Here is a 14902-nt window from a genome sequence, read left to right on the forward strand (position 1 = left end):
ATTACTATGAGAGTTGCTGGTGATCTTTGATTCTTTTATTGTTTAGACTTTAACACAGACAACTTCATTTGTAAATCAGACTTGGAAAAAACCCTCAATAAGCTGACCCGAGAAGAGCTAACAGCAGAAGAAATCACTCTGGTTTGTGAGAAAGTGATAGAAGAAGCTGACATGGATGGTGATGGGAAACTGGGATTTGCAGACTTTGAAAACATGATTTCCAAAGCACCAGACTTCCTCAGGTATTGTAAGGAAAGGACAGTCTCTTGCATGTTATCAGGTACTTTTTTAAGTTAACACTGTGCAATACAAGAAATATAAGAAATGCCAGACATAAGTAGTTCACTAAAGAGCTGACTAGAGGATGACTTCTTACCCTAACTCAGTTTACTTTTCGAGAGCACATTCCAGATCTCTCCTAACTTGAGGACTAACAGCTTACCATCTTTGGTTTTTGTTTTCTTTTTTGTTTGTGTTATTTTGAACAAAGCTCAAATTCATATTGTTCTCAAGCCTTTAGCAAGGATCCAGGCTATCTGAATAGGTATGTGTGTAAATACTGTATGCACGTTCCAAATATACATGGTAACACATTGATCTTTTGTGCTGAGAAGATGAGAGCTAGAGGACATTACAGTGGTACAGTTGATGCTGGTAGCAGAAAATCAATTGAACTGATGCGTTACTGCAGTAATTCCATCTCCACTGTTAACCAGGTTTGGGGTTTTTTTGTTTGTTTCTAACTGATATTTTTTTTATTGTTGTTGCTGAGTTTCTCCCTAATAATCTGCAGATAAATCCCTGCTGTCTTAAGAAGGTTTTTCTTGCATGCTTCATATTTAAAGAGACTTTTTGAAAAGGACAATAACTTGATATTTTTACACCTTAATAAAACATCCTACATAAACTTACAGTTAAGCCTATAGAAATATAGGGATAGACTTTCTTTAAGAAATTATAGTGAACCAGCCAGTAAAATAATGTACTCCCAGACTGGAAGGAGTTCATATTTGAATCTTAAATCCACTCGCAGAGTAGGCTGAAGCTAAAATCTAGGTCTAAATTTCTCCCCAAAATTAAATGATCTGGGTTAACTGTGTCTAATAGTAAATGCTTGATAACTTGAACAAGTTTTTTCTGTAATCTTTGCTCACAGACACTGTTGTGGAGTTGATAGTGTTGCTGTATGTCTGGTGATGATGATAACACCTAAATTCTAATGTCTGGGAAGATGAATAATGCAACAACTGTCTGCAAGTTTTAAGTGTCCTGCAGAACACAGAGCAGTTTATTTCTTTCATTAATGAAATTTCTGAGGACAGACATTATAACAAGGTGATTAAAATGATTCTACAATAGAGCATGAGGACATGATTCTTGTGAACCCTCAGAAACATCAGCACCTCAAGAAGATATGCCACAAAGTTAATGTGGATGCATTTTATACATTAGAAACATGTCAGGTATTCCTTGACTAATCAAGTGTAACAACAGAAGCTCTTTTAGAACAAGATACATATTGCCATTATGGTGAGGCTCAGCTGAATAGGTATTCTCATATTTTATTTACATGTATTTCCACCTAAGAAAATCTCTTCTTTATACTGTTATCCGTATTAGAAACTGCTGGGGTCAGGTAGATTCCTTTAATCAATCAGATCTCGTATAGAACAGACATCAAATGTGAAGAATTGAAGGCAGATCTGAAGACTCAGCAAAAGCTGTAGCTTCAGAAGTTTCCTGTGCCATGACTGACTTCACTGCTGTGTTGTAGAGGCTTGCAAACTGCTGACTGAGAATTCCAAGCTGAGGATGCTGTGCAATCCAGTAATTTCCTGAGAAAGTGGAGGGGCATTTGCTGCTGTAGTCACTGGAATGACTGTCATAATTATTTTTGTTTTCCAAGTTTGTGATGTTCTGGGAGGCTGTGGAGATGAGTGGAAAGACCTGAGTGGTGGGTACTCAGCAGTGCAAGAAGATGAGTAAAAAGAGGGATGAAGTGACAAATATGCTTTGCCATTGCTTGAGCAGGTGATCTCTGCTCTGTTACAAGGGACCAGTGCTTCCCTGACTTCTGACAAACATTGAGAACTTTTATCCTATGAACTATCCAACTGTAAAATCTCATCATCATTAATATGAGAGAAGAAATTACTGAGGAGTACCTTGTTTTACTTTGTTTGTGGAAAACCTTTGAAGGCCAGACTCCCATAACAATATGCACTGTATTTTTTGAAGCCCTTTTCCACACAGCTCAGTATGTTGTTTGGGTTTGATTAAGCTGTCATCCTCTCATGCATACTTAATAGATACAGTTGGCATTAATTTTGGCACCATGGTGCAGGCTTTGACCTGATGCAAGCTAAAGTTCATCCACTGTACATCGACTGATTTTCCTTATCATTTATTTCTCAAGCCTTTACTTAATGACCCTGTGTAAGTTTAATCTCCTGCAGACAGCCTTTGCAAGCTCTGTACTGCTGTCAAGCAAACGAAGCTGCAGTACAAGGCTGCTTCTTGATTTGCACTGCTGTGGTTGAGGAATTTTTTTAAGCCCAGAAGAAAACACTGCTGATGGTTGGCCAGGGAAGAAGATATATACATTTTTGGCTGCTATCCCAGAAGCTTGAGCAAGCTGTAAATGATAATGTCAGTTGTTAGTTCAGAAAATTTGATCCCAGTAGGCTTATTTCACTCAAATTTGCTGTCATTAAGAAGCCACTTGTAGTTTAATGGCAGTATTAGCAGTCTGAACTGGCACTAGCTGAGTGTTCTGTTCTACAAGACTGGTTACGTTTTCCACAGGAAATTGTTTTATAAATCATCCTGTAAGTTTAAGCTTATTTGAATGCCTGAAGGTGAAACATACTATAACAATTGGAAATGGAGTCTGAGCAGAATATGGCATTAGTAACACCTGGCAGCTGCCAGAACTAGACAGAGAAACAACAAGGCGTTACTGGAAATGCAGCTTTTCTGAAACCTTACTGGGCCTTCACCCATACAACAGTGGATGCCCTTACTCAAGTCCTACCTGAAGCTTAAGTAGCAGAAGTTCTCTTATGAGAAATGTATATGTCATAAGACCTGTCCGAACATGAAGATTATCTAGTTCTCAAGGACTAAAATTAGAGATAGTGACAAATGGGCACGAGATGTTTAGTGAGAAAGCAGAGGAAGGGAATAGTTTTTGTCAGTGTTTTTCACAGAATATTTTAGCTGCTTCTTAGTAAAAAGCTTAATCTCCAAAATGGTACAAGACATTTCTAATAGAGATTCCCACTGAAGTGGTTTTGGCTTGATTTTTGTTTTTACAGAGTCATGACTAAGATGTTTTCACATCCAATGCTGTGAACTTTTTAGCTCCTAGATACTGCCTGTGTGGGACTTAACTTTTCAACCAGCTGGATTAATGTGGGGCTCTGGACATTGCCTGAGTTGTGAACAAGATGTTTGTCTTTCTGTTTTTCTAAAACACTAGTGCTGGTATCTTTCACAGTACAAAGTGTGCCAGACTGCTGTACGTCTTATCTTTCAGTGTCACCCAGACTGGAGACATTCCTACAATACAAAGTTCCTTGGTACCACTATGAATATAAAATTTTGTATCCTCTGAATACATACAGGGCTTTGTTCAGTGAATTCCTGACTCGCATCAAATAGCTGTGACTAAGTTAGAGCTTTTTTTTTTTTTTGTAAAATGAAATCCAAAACCTGTCTATCCAGAACTTTTCAGCCTCCCAAATACTCTAAACCTTGATAGTTTTCTTTCAGTATAGGCATCAAAATGGTAGAATTTACATATAAAAATACATAGTAATCCCTTCTTATTTCAGTGAAGAAAGAAGCCTATGGTTTATACTGTTGTGGCATTGAACAGAGATTACTACGTAAAGAAAGTGAGCTTTCAGTGTGCCCTCTTTAAATTGCCCTTTACTGTCCTGCTAAGATGCTCAGGAGTTCTTGTGAAAACTGATGGCAGTAGTAAGGCATGCTGCTTGCCTATCTGAGAGTGCAAATAGAAGATAAAATCAGGATCTCTTGGTCCTAGCAAGAGAAACAACAAATTTATCTACCTAATTTAACTTGCTTAGGAACCCAAATGCTGTGCCATAGCAAAAGTACCACTGGGAAACATTTATTATCCAATAAATAGGTCAACTTACACTTGATTTACTCCAGTGCTGAACTTGCCTCCCTGAGCTCACATTTTCAGAAGGTGGAGTTTTCTCCCAGGGTGCTTAAATCTTTCTGAGAGCATGAGAGAAGAGATTCAGATATATTACACAGCACCTTCCTTTTTGTACTTGAAGGAAAATGTTGTGCATAATGATAGGTGTGTTTCTATCTCTTAATCTTTTTCTTTCCTTTGCAGTACTTTCCACATAAGAATCTGATGATGTTTCTGTGACCAGTGTTGTCAGAAATGACTTGCCAGTCCAGCCTTTCTGAATCTCAGGCACTCTGGGGGCTTTTGTCCTCTAATTATGGCTTCTTAGAACTCAGCAGAAGGTACTGAAATCATTCTGGTCCTCGAAGAGACAGAAGCATCATGTGATCCACGGGATAGTTGGAACAGTCACATTTTTATCTTCACTGCTGGCCAAGCACTGTGGAAAGGATGGTTGGTTGTTGGGTTGTGGGTTGTCTCTTTTTTTTTCCCGTCTTTTTTTAAACAGGCAGATTCAGAATATTGTTAAAGGTGTTTCCACATACTTTTTATATTTATGAATATTTAATACTGCTCTGAAAAGTGCAAAAAATAAAGACAAAGATTAGCTTTGATGACTTTTCCAAAAGTATTTGAAAGAAAGCAAGGGCCTTAAGTAATGAGATGCCTCTATCACTGTGTTGTACAGCTGGGGATTTTGCATGGAAATTCCCTTAGGTAAAAGAACTGCAGTCAAGATGAAGCTCCCGGTGTTGAAGACAACCACATCCCAGGTTTGCCTTTCAGTCCCTGAAATGGCAGTAGCTGGGTTTGGTGCTTACCTTCAACTTATATTTTATGGATTGTCATGTCCTTATGAAACTTGAAATATTTGCCTTTTGTATATGGTAACTGTATACACAATTCCTTTCTTCCCAAGGTAAATGTTAAAACTGTGTCCTTATTCTCAAGTGGGGTCCTGTGTTTTACTCATTCTATGGGCTAATAATGTAGAATGGAAAAATCTGATCATCTGTAACTTATGAAGAAGTTGAAGAAGCACAGAACAACTACTAAGGACATGAAAAGACATTTTCTTTCTAAACCAGCTATGCAATCTTTCCCATGAAATGCATGAATGCAGCTCTGTATTTCTCTTCCCTCTCCAGCTGGAAATCAGCTAGATTGTTCTTTCATTGTGTTAGTTCCAGTATTGGTTAGGTACTGGGGCCTGAAGACAATCATATGTATATTACTGTTCTAACAGTCAATAGAAGGGCTCTGTCACTTACATGGCTTCTGTATCAAAGTCATCACAATTAAATCTTTTGATGCATTCTATCGTGCTTTGGGAATTCTTGGGCTAAGCACATACTAATTTCCTTTCTGGTCATTATTCCAATTACTATCAAATTGAATCTTTCTAAGGAGCAGATTAAGTTAGATGCATTGGTTGGTTCAAACAATTTGCAAGACATTGGTATTAAGAGAGATTATGCTAAAAATTACTTCCTGTTCCTCAAAATACCAACCTAATGGTTTTTTATTCCTTTCAAGACAGGCATTTAATCCTGAAGGCCTCATCAGATGTGTTTTTCTGACACAATTATTATGTATTGTGAAATACCAGGTTGCAGGATTATGGATCAGATGATTCAGACAAGAAGGATCCAATGCAGATGGCATAGATCACTTCCTTTTAACATTGGGGTTCTCTTTCTATGTTTTAGAACTTCCATTAGCTGAAATTCTTTCCTTCCTCACACTGTGTTGTTCCACGATTAGATCCTCCTCTTCACTTAAAGGAAGACCTCAGTTGCCTTGGAACTGCTCAGTGTATTTTTTCCCCTATGTCCTCCCTCACCTGAAAATCACTCACTGAAGAGACACTTGGGCTTGCAGTCAGGTATTTAACCCTTGAGTCATCCTACTGAGCTAAGAAACAAAGAGAGAAAGAAATCGGGAGCACCCTGTGAAGGAATATTCCTGTCCATAGTTAAGGGAGAATTCTTGCAGAATACTGCAGATACAAATTATGCAATTGTCTTAACTTCCCTTTAATTTTTTGACTGATGTTCACCTCCTGTAACAAAAACCCCATCAACATTATATGTTCCTGGAGTTTGAGAGAGAGATGTACTCCAAATGCTTCTGGAGCAAAAGAATCCCATCCAGCAGTAGGTAAGTTGTTATATCACTTGGTAGCAAAGGTAAGGGATACATTTCTAAACAAGCTTTGTCTTTGTGGTTTCTTAGTTGTCTGTAGTTGGATGTATTAGGACTGAAGCTTTTGTTATAGCAAGAGTATTGAGTGAATTAGAAGTGCAGCATGACAGATTCACTAACTAGCAAAGGAACTATCAGGCTGTTGAGAAAGAAACTGAAACAGCAAGAGATTTAAAACAATTTTGGATGTGGCCTAAAAGAGGATACAGATTTTTTACTGCAGAAAAGGTTTTGAATATGAATGGATATTTCTGTATCTGCCTTCAAAAATAGACAAAGTATTACCTAAAGCCTCTTTTAAAATAGCTAAGAGTGTGTGTGTGTTATCTCCAACTTACATATATTTGAAGCAATTTAGGGACAAAAATGAGCTGGTGAAAGTGAATAAAACAAAAAGTCAAAAAGCAAGTAACAACTATGTTATTTATTAATGCAGTTTAGGTTATCATTGTTTTAAAGGAATACCATAAGCTGAGATTTATAACAGCCTGCAGTCTGAAACCTGATCTTCATTACTTCTGTATTAATCTGCAGTAACTCTGCTGAGTTTGGTGGAATTAACTCATATTTCTGTAATTGTTTCTGCATTGAGGAAAGCAGTTGGGTTTTTGCTGCAGTTCTTTGTGCTCTCTCATGCCCTTTTAATGTAATCTTAAAATGCTGAATGCTCTTTTGTTAGTCAATAACCACCTGGTCCTCTTTGCCAGCAGGCTCAGGGTGGGAATTTCTTGCAGTTTCTCCAGATCATATAGAAACAGTCTCCTTTCTTTTTCCCCTAGGGCTTATTTTTGTCTCCGTGTACATGTTAGAGACACTTCTTATCCAGCATCACAAGGTGGCACCATAACATCGAATCAGGCCATGACTTCGTTTCACTGTTTTAACTTCCCTGAGCTATGGGGTACTGCATAGGATCTGTGATGCCACAAACAAAAAGAGGAAAACTTGGTGAATTACTGATTTTAGAACTGCAAATAATTACATAGAAAGTTTGATATTTGATCAGATTCATGAAGTTAAATCTCGCAAGGGGCAAAACTAACTTTAGAAACAAGACATGAAAACTGACGGATTTTATAGAATAATTTGTGTACACGAGAATTTTTTTTTTCCTTGATGCACAGCCCAGTTGGATTGGGACCAGTATAATGACAATATGCATTTATAGTGTTTTCAGCTGTGTCAAACGCTGATACTGTCATTTTCCATAGTTTCTCCATCCCTGGTGGTGTTCAAGGCTAGGTTGGACAGAGCCCTGAGTGACATGGTTTAGTGTGAGGTGTCCCTGCCCATGGCAGGGGGGTTGGAACTGGATGATCTTAAGGTCCTTTCCAACCCTAGCTCTTCTAAGATTCTATGATTCTATTCGGTTTTGTGTGATGTCGGTCTCAGTAATATCTGGTATTGATCAGAATAATGGTGGTCGGGGGTTTTCCCTTTTCATGAGTTAATGTTTCTAATTCCATCTATTCAATTTTGCTGTCTTTCAGTATCATTGGATATTTTTTCGCTGTTTTTCCCTTACATAATAGTAGTGCCTCATAGTGTTTTGTTTGTAAAAATCACTATTTCACATCGTCTGTCATGTGTTCTCTAGAAATCTGGTGGCTGCAGCTGCTCCAGATAATAGCAAATGTTGGTTTATAGAAAGTTTTATTGTCTGTCTTACCTTTTATAAGTTATGCTGGCTTGTTGCCTACAGAACAGTGACAAACACTAAGTTGAAGTCTTTATAGGTGGTCTGTGGTATTTAAATCTTTTTCTTGGTATGAGAAAACATCAGAATGGATTAATTCAACTTTGATCATTTTAGATGTGCTGAAGTTTCTCTACCATAATGTTTTGTGTTGACAATTTCTATATTTGACTGCTGTGAAACATCTCCATCTCAGATGAGCCATGTTTCATCTTCAGTGGAGCTTAGGCACAGGCCTAATGTTCAGAACAGTGTTGCCACATGCTGAATAGGTGTGTTTCTTTAAGGTCAAACTCTGAGGTAAGTCACCATATATGATATTATGTGACTTCTTACAGAAATAGAATCTGTTCCAGTGTTGTTGTTCTTAATGGAAAAAAAAGCATATTAAAAGTGGGGTTTTTTAATTAAAATACCAGAAAATTGAAATGTATATCAAAAATGAAACAAATAGGGATGTTGTTGTAGACATTATAAAAACACATAGAGAATTTAATAGATTCAGATTATATTCTGAAATAACAGAATAATAGATGAAGCTAGAGATTAAGTTTTGGTGTGGAATGAGAAATATGACGCTTGACAGCTAGCAATCCACAATAAATCAATGTGGGCTCAAATAACAGCAGGATTAAAAAGAGTTTATAACGTTATTGCCCAGTACACCTCAGCTGGGACAGACAGTGGAATGAAATTAGATGAGGAAGACATTAAAGATAATAAAATTATAGTTGTTCATGTCTTTAGAAAGATAGTATCTGAGACAGAAGTAAAGGGCATAGTGAACAGATGTTTTGCTTTTCTCTCTGTATCATTTTGCAGTTATGGCTGTCTTGTAGAGATGTTAATGATACCAAGTGACTATCAAGTTCTCTTTGGTGGGGAAAAGAAAGAGACTGTTCTTGATAGAATTAAGAGAGCATCAGTATTACAGAGGCAGGTACCTTTAACTGGAAATTCTGCCCTTCTTGTCTGTAAAAAAAAACCAAACCTTTTACAATCTGAACTCCAAATGAAATTCCCTCCTGCCCTGTTCTTTTGATTGTCCATTTGCAAGACCCATGACCAGCCAGGTGCCTCAGCCTTTGTGTGCTCTGCTGTTGTGATGTAAATCACTTGTTCCCCCTGTTCTTTCTCAGTTAAGATTTGTTCAGATCCCAATGTGTTTGTACATAGATCCACGATGCATGTCATATGTTTTACACAGGCATGATTAATGTGCCATGCATGTTTTTGAGTGCATCCCATCCTCAAAAGCCCTGCAATACAAACCATGATTTGTACACTGTCCTTCTGTTCTGTGCACATGAATGTTGAGGCTGCGTGTGCCTGAAGATGTTGGCCAACATGTTTTAACCCTGCTAAGGAGGGTTATGGGCACCGGCCTAACCACCTCCTTGGTGTTCCTACAGCTTTTCTCAAGTGAAATCAGTGGCTGTGGCAGCCTGCCTGGAGCAAGGCAACTCACTGCTGTGGGCTCAGCCACAGCTTGGGCAGTTCCACACAGCTAAAGCTTAACACACTATAGGAAATGGTAGCTGATCCTTGAAGGGTGTCTGGTCCTTTATGTAAAGCTCTGTGAGAAAGCAGGTATCACATGTCTGTTTTCTTGATGTAAATGGTTCTCAGTTCAGTCTGAGGAAGTATTCATCTGCCCAGTTTCTGTCTAGAAGTCAGATCCAGCTTTTTAACAGGCCTTTCATCCCTTGTGGTTCTGAGCTGCTCCTCATGTCACCCCAGAGGCTGATCATTGGTCTTGTCATTTTAGTTATCTAATCTTCAGGGTTACCTCAGTGGTACTTACAAATAAATTGATGTTCACCTGGGCTTCCCCCTTCCATCTTCCCCAATAGGATGGAACAGATCTATTTAGTAATCTGTTCAACTTTGTCATTATGGCCTACTAGACACTGGGAGGCAAAAGTATATTGGGATTTTAACCAAAATGGTCTTTTTGGTTTTCAGAAAATGGTCGTGCGCCTTTTTTTTTCATGCCAATACAAGGTTCTGCATACAAAACCATGTAGGTTCAGAGAGTTCCCTCGGGAAGAACTTGAAAGACTGCACTTGCTCTGCTTACGTGACTAGGTTTATTAATGGGTGTATTCTCAGAAATAAAGCAGTTTCCAGGTGCAAATCTTGTGCACCAGAAGCCTTTAGATGTAGAAAGGGGAAAGGGAAGATTTTCTGAGCAGCTTGTGAAACAAAGCTTTGGTCTTGCCATGTTCTGGACAACAGAGAGAGGAACCTTTGCCATCATACAGTGAGCTGATGCCAGGAGTGTGCCTGTCAGCGGTGAGTGAACAGCAGGCACAAGGAGCACTTTGGGATAGCAAACATTGGCATCTTTGGTGAACAGTCTGAATGAAGTGGATCCATTTCTCAACAAAGATATAGGCTTTCATATACCCTCACGTTCCTCTTTGAGTGTGCAGTTAGCTAAATCATGCCAGGTTAAATTGCTGTTTTGAGGCAGACACCAGACCTTCTAGCACTTTGAACTGGGGATGCAGTACCATACTACTTGTGTTAAACAGCACCACAATCTCTAGTATATCTCTTTGATTTTGATGACTTTATTAAAACATGAATAGTTAATCTGAGACTACTGAAAAATGGAAAAAACCCACCTTAATAATTTAATCTGTGCCTCACAAGCTTTGTTCGAATGTTCTTGCTGATCTAAACAAAGAATATTTGAGGTATCACAAAGAAGACAGGCATCTGAGTTGGCACTGTATTGTTATTTCCTGTACAACTGTACAGTGAACTCAGATAACATTCCCTCTCATCTGCTTGCTTGAAATGAGTACATTTTGTACACGAACAGGCTGCAGGCTTACCACTAAATACCCCTGCCCTTGACATGATGAGTAATCAGCTGATGAAAGGAAGTCTGGTAAAGCCAAAGTAAATATTTTGAACAGTATCTACATATTTTGACCAAACTCCTCCTGGGAAGAAGCATGAGATTTATTATATCCCTTAAGATGTCAGTGTATCATTTGAAGGTTCACCCACGGAGTCTCTCTTGTGCATTATATGCTAGTCAGAGGACTGATGCAGTGCAGTAAGTTTGGCTCCAGCTCTCTCAGGTTTGCCAAGAAGTTTGGGGCTTATTTTGGTCACACAGCTGTAGAAATACAGTCCATGGTATTCAGTGTACTCAAAGTATAGCTTTGTTAGAAAAGCAAATCAGTTAGAGACCTATTCATGGTACATTCTCATTATTTCTTAATTTTTGCTTATTTTCAGCAAGGAACTGGTAGAACACTTAGTACTAATACAACATTCCTCTGTTGTATTAAGCTTGAGAATACTAGTGCAGGGAAAATGAAGCCTATTATGTTAGAAAAACCTAAATCTTGACTTAGTAAGAAGAAACTGAGGTAGTTGTGAACCTGTAATGAAACCCCAGGAAGCAGGGTTAGAATCCTACCTACATTGGATTGCCATATCCGATTTACCTTAAGATGCAAAGCAGGTAGATTTTTTTTTTTTAATTGATGGCTAATCTCCTGCTATTGAACCTAATAATTTACAAATAAAAATGATTCTCTGCAGCCTCTGATTCTCATTAATCTCCTTTTCATGTCCCGTTAAAAAAGGGGTAAATGAAGTGCATGCAGAAGGAAAGAGAGTAAAGGACACTTCCCTGGTCATCTACCGATTTATTCTGCCCCCTGGTAGAGCCTTCAATCACTTCTGTGACTGCTGAGGCAGCCAGTTTCTAAACACTTTTTTAGCTTAGAAATCCATTACAGGGACAGTGGGAAAAGACAACTGTGGTGATAATTTATGATCAAGATTGAGAGCTGATTCTTCTTGTGAATGGGATTTGCTTTTCACCTAATCTAATCTTCTGCTTTTCACTTAATATCATCCTTCTTTTAATAGTTCTGCTAATGCTGATGCTGTGGTAGTGTTGCTGGCTTTTTCTTCTTGAATTCATGAAATAAGTTGAATGAGATGCATGACTTGCTGTTTTGAATTGAAATCCTACCACCAAAATGCAAACCACAAGAAATACTAAAGCAGAAAATGTTGAGGATAAATCCTTATTGCTATGGATCTGGTTTGCAAGTTGAGAATAGCTTGTATATTGTGCATTAGGATTTCCATACCATGCAATTGGAAGAGAGGCAGGAACGTGTGACATGATACTTAACAGCTGTCTTTATCTGTATGTTCTCATTTGTTTTCAGTGATACTGACTGACATCTATGTACACCTTTTCTCTACAGGTCATGCCTGGTAGTGGCTACAGGGAGTTGCTCTTTGGAAGGCTGAGTATATTAAAACCAAATAACACTGCTGGAAAAATTCCTGCTGCTTTGATTCAAAGCCAATTACACCTTCTCAGAAGACACTGATTGTCATGCTTTTCCCAGCAACACCATTTGCTTGGAGGTTATGAATTATAACTGATATAATCAATAAAAGCTAAACCCCATTCTTATAAAATTCACTGGTTGACATATGTGGAACAAGAGACAAGAAACATAGGTAAATTTTAATCCCATAGGAACAGTCATATCCCCATAGGAACAGTCATATCATATGCTAAATATTACTGTTTGGATCTTTTGCAGAAAACAACCTGTGGATCTATACAAGAAAGGGAATACATTAAAAAACAGGATCAGGACAAGTGTGTGTTACTTCCAGGTAAGCCAGTGGTTAAATGTAATTGCAAATTTGGCATATATTGTTAGCATGTATTGGTGCGGGAGAGCAGCTGTCTGGATGTGATAAGAACATTTTCTCCTCACATTTTCTTAGACGGCACTATTATTTGTTATCTCTCTGAGTTAGAAATGACTTGGTGTTAGTTTGGCTCCAGATTTGAATGTTGTGACATATTCTTGAACCTATATTTCCTCAGTTTTCCATGTGCTTCCTGTCTTTATTCAAAGCCAAGGCCTGAAGTTCCAGAACAGAAAACCACAGGAAAAGCTGCTCTGGTCATGTTTGTCTTGAGCAGAAACAAATAGCAAGAGATACTTCCTGCAAAATCATTTTTTTTGGTGATGAATGCAGCCTGGATTCCTGATCAAAGAGTCTGGCTAAATCTTCTGGGCTTTAGATAAGATTATTTCCCTTATAGATTCTGTGTCTTTCAGTTTACTGTCTTCAGGTTTTTTTTAATCCCATTTGACCAATGGGATCTTTTACCCTTTACTAGAGGATTTTATTTCTTGAAAGGGGGTGAATGGAAACTTCCCTTATACACTTTGCAATGCTGTTATGAGTTAGTACTCTGGGCAGAATATCACCGCTTACACAGAACAAGGCAAGGAATCCCAGAAGCTCCAGGATAACTTGTCTTCCTGTTTACTAGCCCAGCTCTCTGTTTGGGCCATCTGATCCCAAAAAATCCCCTTCTTCCATTTAGATACTGCAGTGGTGGATTTCTGACCACAGGAGCATTTATGTATTACGAACTTCAAAACTAATTGTACTCACCTTTTTTGCTTTCTCTCTTGGCTCTTACTTTGCAGGATGACTCTTCAACATCTTTTTCCCTATTCTAAGAAAATCTGACTGATTATCAAAAGTAATTCTGAGCATCCCTCCAGTGAATGTTCGGGGTTCATCTTTAAACGCTACCCCAGCATCACTTAAGCTGCTATACAGGGAATAAAGGTAATCTTAAACAGCCTTCACTAAATTATTTCTCACTCTGTGAAATAGTGGATATAAAACTTTTGTGATCCATTCTATCCCAGTGGATCTTGCCTGATTCCTGTTAGAGGTAATGCTTCTATGTAAAGAATTACACAAAAAAAGGATGATGTGAAGATTTTTGTTGAAGTCTGATCTATGATCTCCTCTGGTCTTCCTGTTTACTGGATGCTTCTGTAAATCCCCACTATATGTACATATTCTTAGGTTCTCCACTGGGAATCCAGTGTACATATGGAAATAAGTTACAGTGTAAGCAGCTGAAATAATTGTGGTTTAGTAATATTGTCCCTATCTGTGTTTACATCTCTTGCCCATTAAATTTTTAATCTCTACAATGGTACTCTTAAATCCTTCTGCTTATCCTCTTCAGCATTCCTATCAAGCTCTATAGCCGTTCTCTAGCCAGCTTGGATCTACATGAATGCTGACAAGCCAATGATTATGTGCATACGGATTGCCCAGTTTGTTGCTGCAGTTAAGTAGTTCCTGCTTTTCTATTCATAAGGGGTCTAATTTGACTCTCTCTCTTCTACATGGCTACCAACTTGCTTCGATATCTTTACAAGTCAGATCACAGATGTGTTACCAGAAATCAATGCTGCCATTCACTGAATTGTGTAGCTGTTGCTTTTTCATAGTGAAGAGTTCTTGATAAGAGCCAGCGCAACAGAAAGTAAAACCAATGCAATTAATGTTGTAGTATATTCAGCTGCTTTTATATGAGACAGTTAACCAAAGTTAAATTAGGTCTTTCTGATACTGTATTAGAAACTACAAATAAGCTTCCCTGCTTATTCAACGTTTGTATCTTTTCCATTTTGAGAGAACACAGACGGCAAATGTGAATAAGGAGAGCACCATCTAGTGTTTAAAGAGTAACACTGGAGAATGAAAGCTGCATGAAACATTGCCGCCAGTTAAAACACGCAAACCATGTAATTCCCTGGCTGACTTGTTCGCATATAAGGAAAGAATTTCGTCTGACAATGTAACTATAAGATGTTCCTTGTGGACACAGTGGTGACAGGCAGGGGAATATAGAGTGAGAATGACATGGCAGACTGCATCCGAAAGAGTCACTTAGAGAAGGTTTTTGGCTGTCTGTCTCCATTGGTAAAGAAAAAAAAAAAGCTTTGGAAAAC

General features: G+C 38.3%; 1 protein-coding gene across 9 annotated transcripts in view; it reads left to right on the forward strand.

Annotated features, from left to right (window-relative positions):
• Window positions 1–5491, forward strand: part of CIB2 (calcium and integrin binding family member 2) — a 45438-nt gene extending 39947 nt beyond the window's left edge. For 8 of the 9 annotated variants that reach the window (XM_062625707.1, XM_062625714.1, XM_062625723.1 and 5 more), the window contains 2 exons: window positions 47–242; window positions 4376–5491. In XM_062625707.1, coding sequence (XP_062481691.1) covers window positions 47–242; window positions 4376–4397 — 218 coding nt within the window. In that variant the 3' untranslated portion in view covers window positions 4398–5491. The remainder of the gene's footprint in view (window positions 1–46; window positions 243–4375) is intronic. The other variant, XM_062625697.1, reaches the window with a different exon arrangement.
• The last annotated feature ends 9411 nt before the right edge of the window (window positions 5492–14902 follow it).

The sequence above is a fragment of the Pezoporus occidentalis genome, unplaced genomic scaffold (assembly GCF_034315485.1).
Source record: "Pezoporus occidentalis ecotype Australia unplaced genomic scaffold, CSIRO_AGI_Poc_V1 ctg11, whole genome shotgun sequence".
NCBI lineage: Eukaryota > Metazoa > Chordata > Aves > Psittaciformes > Psittacidae > Pezoporus > Pezoporus occidentalis.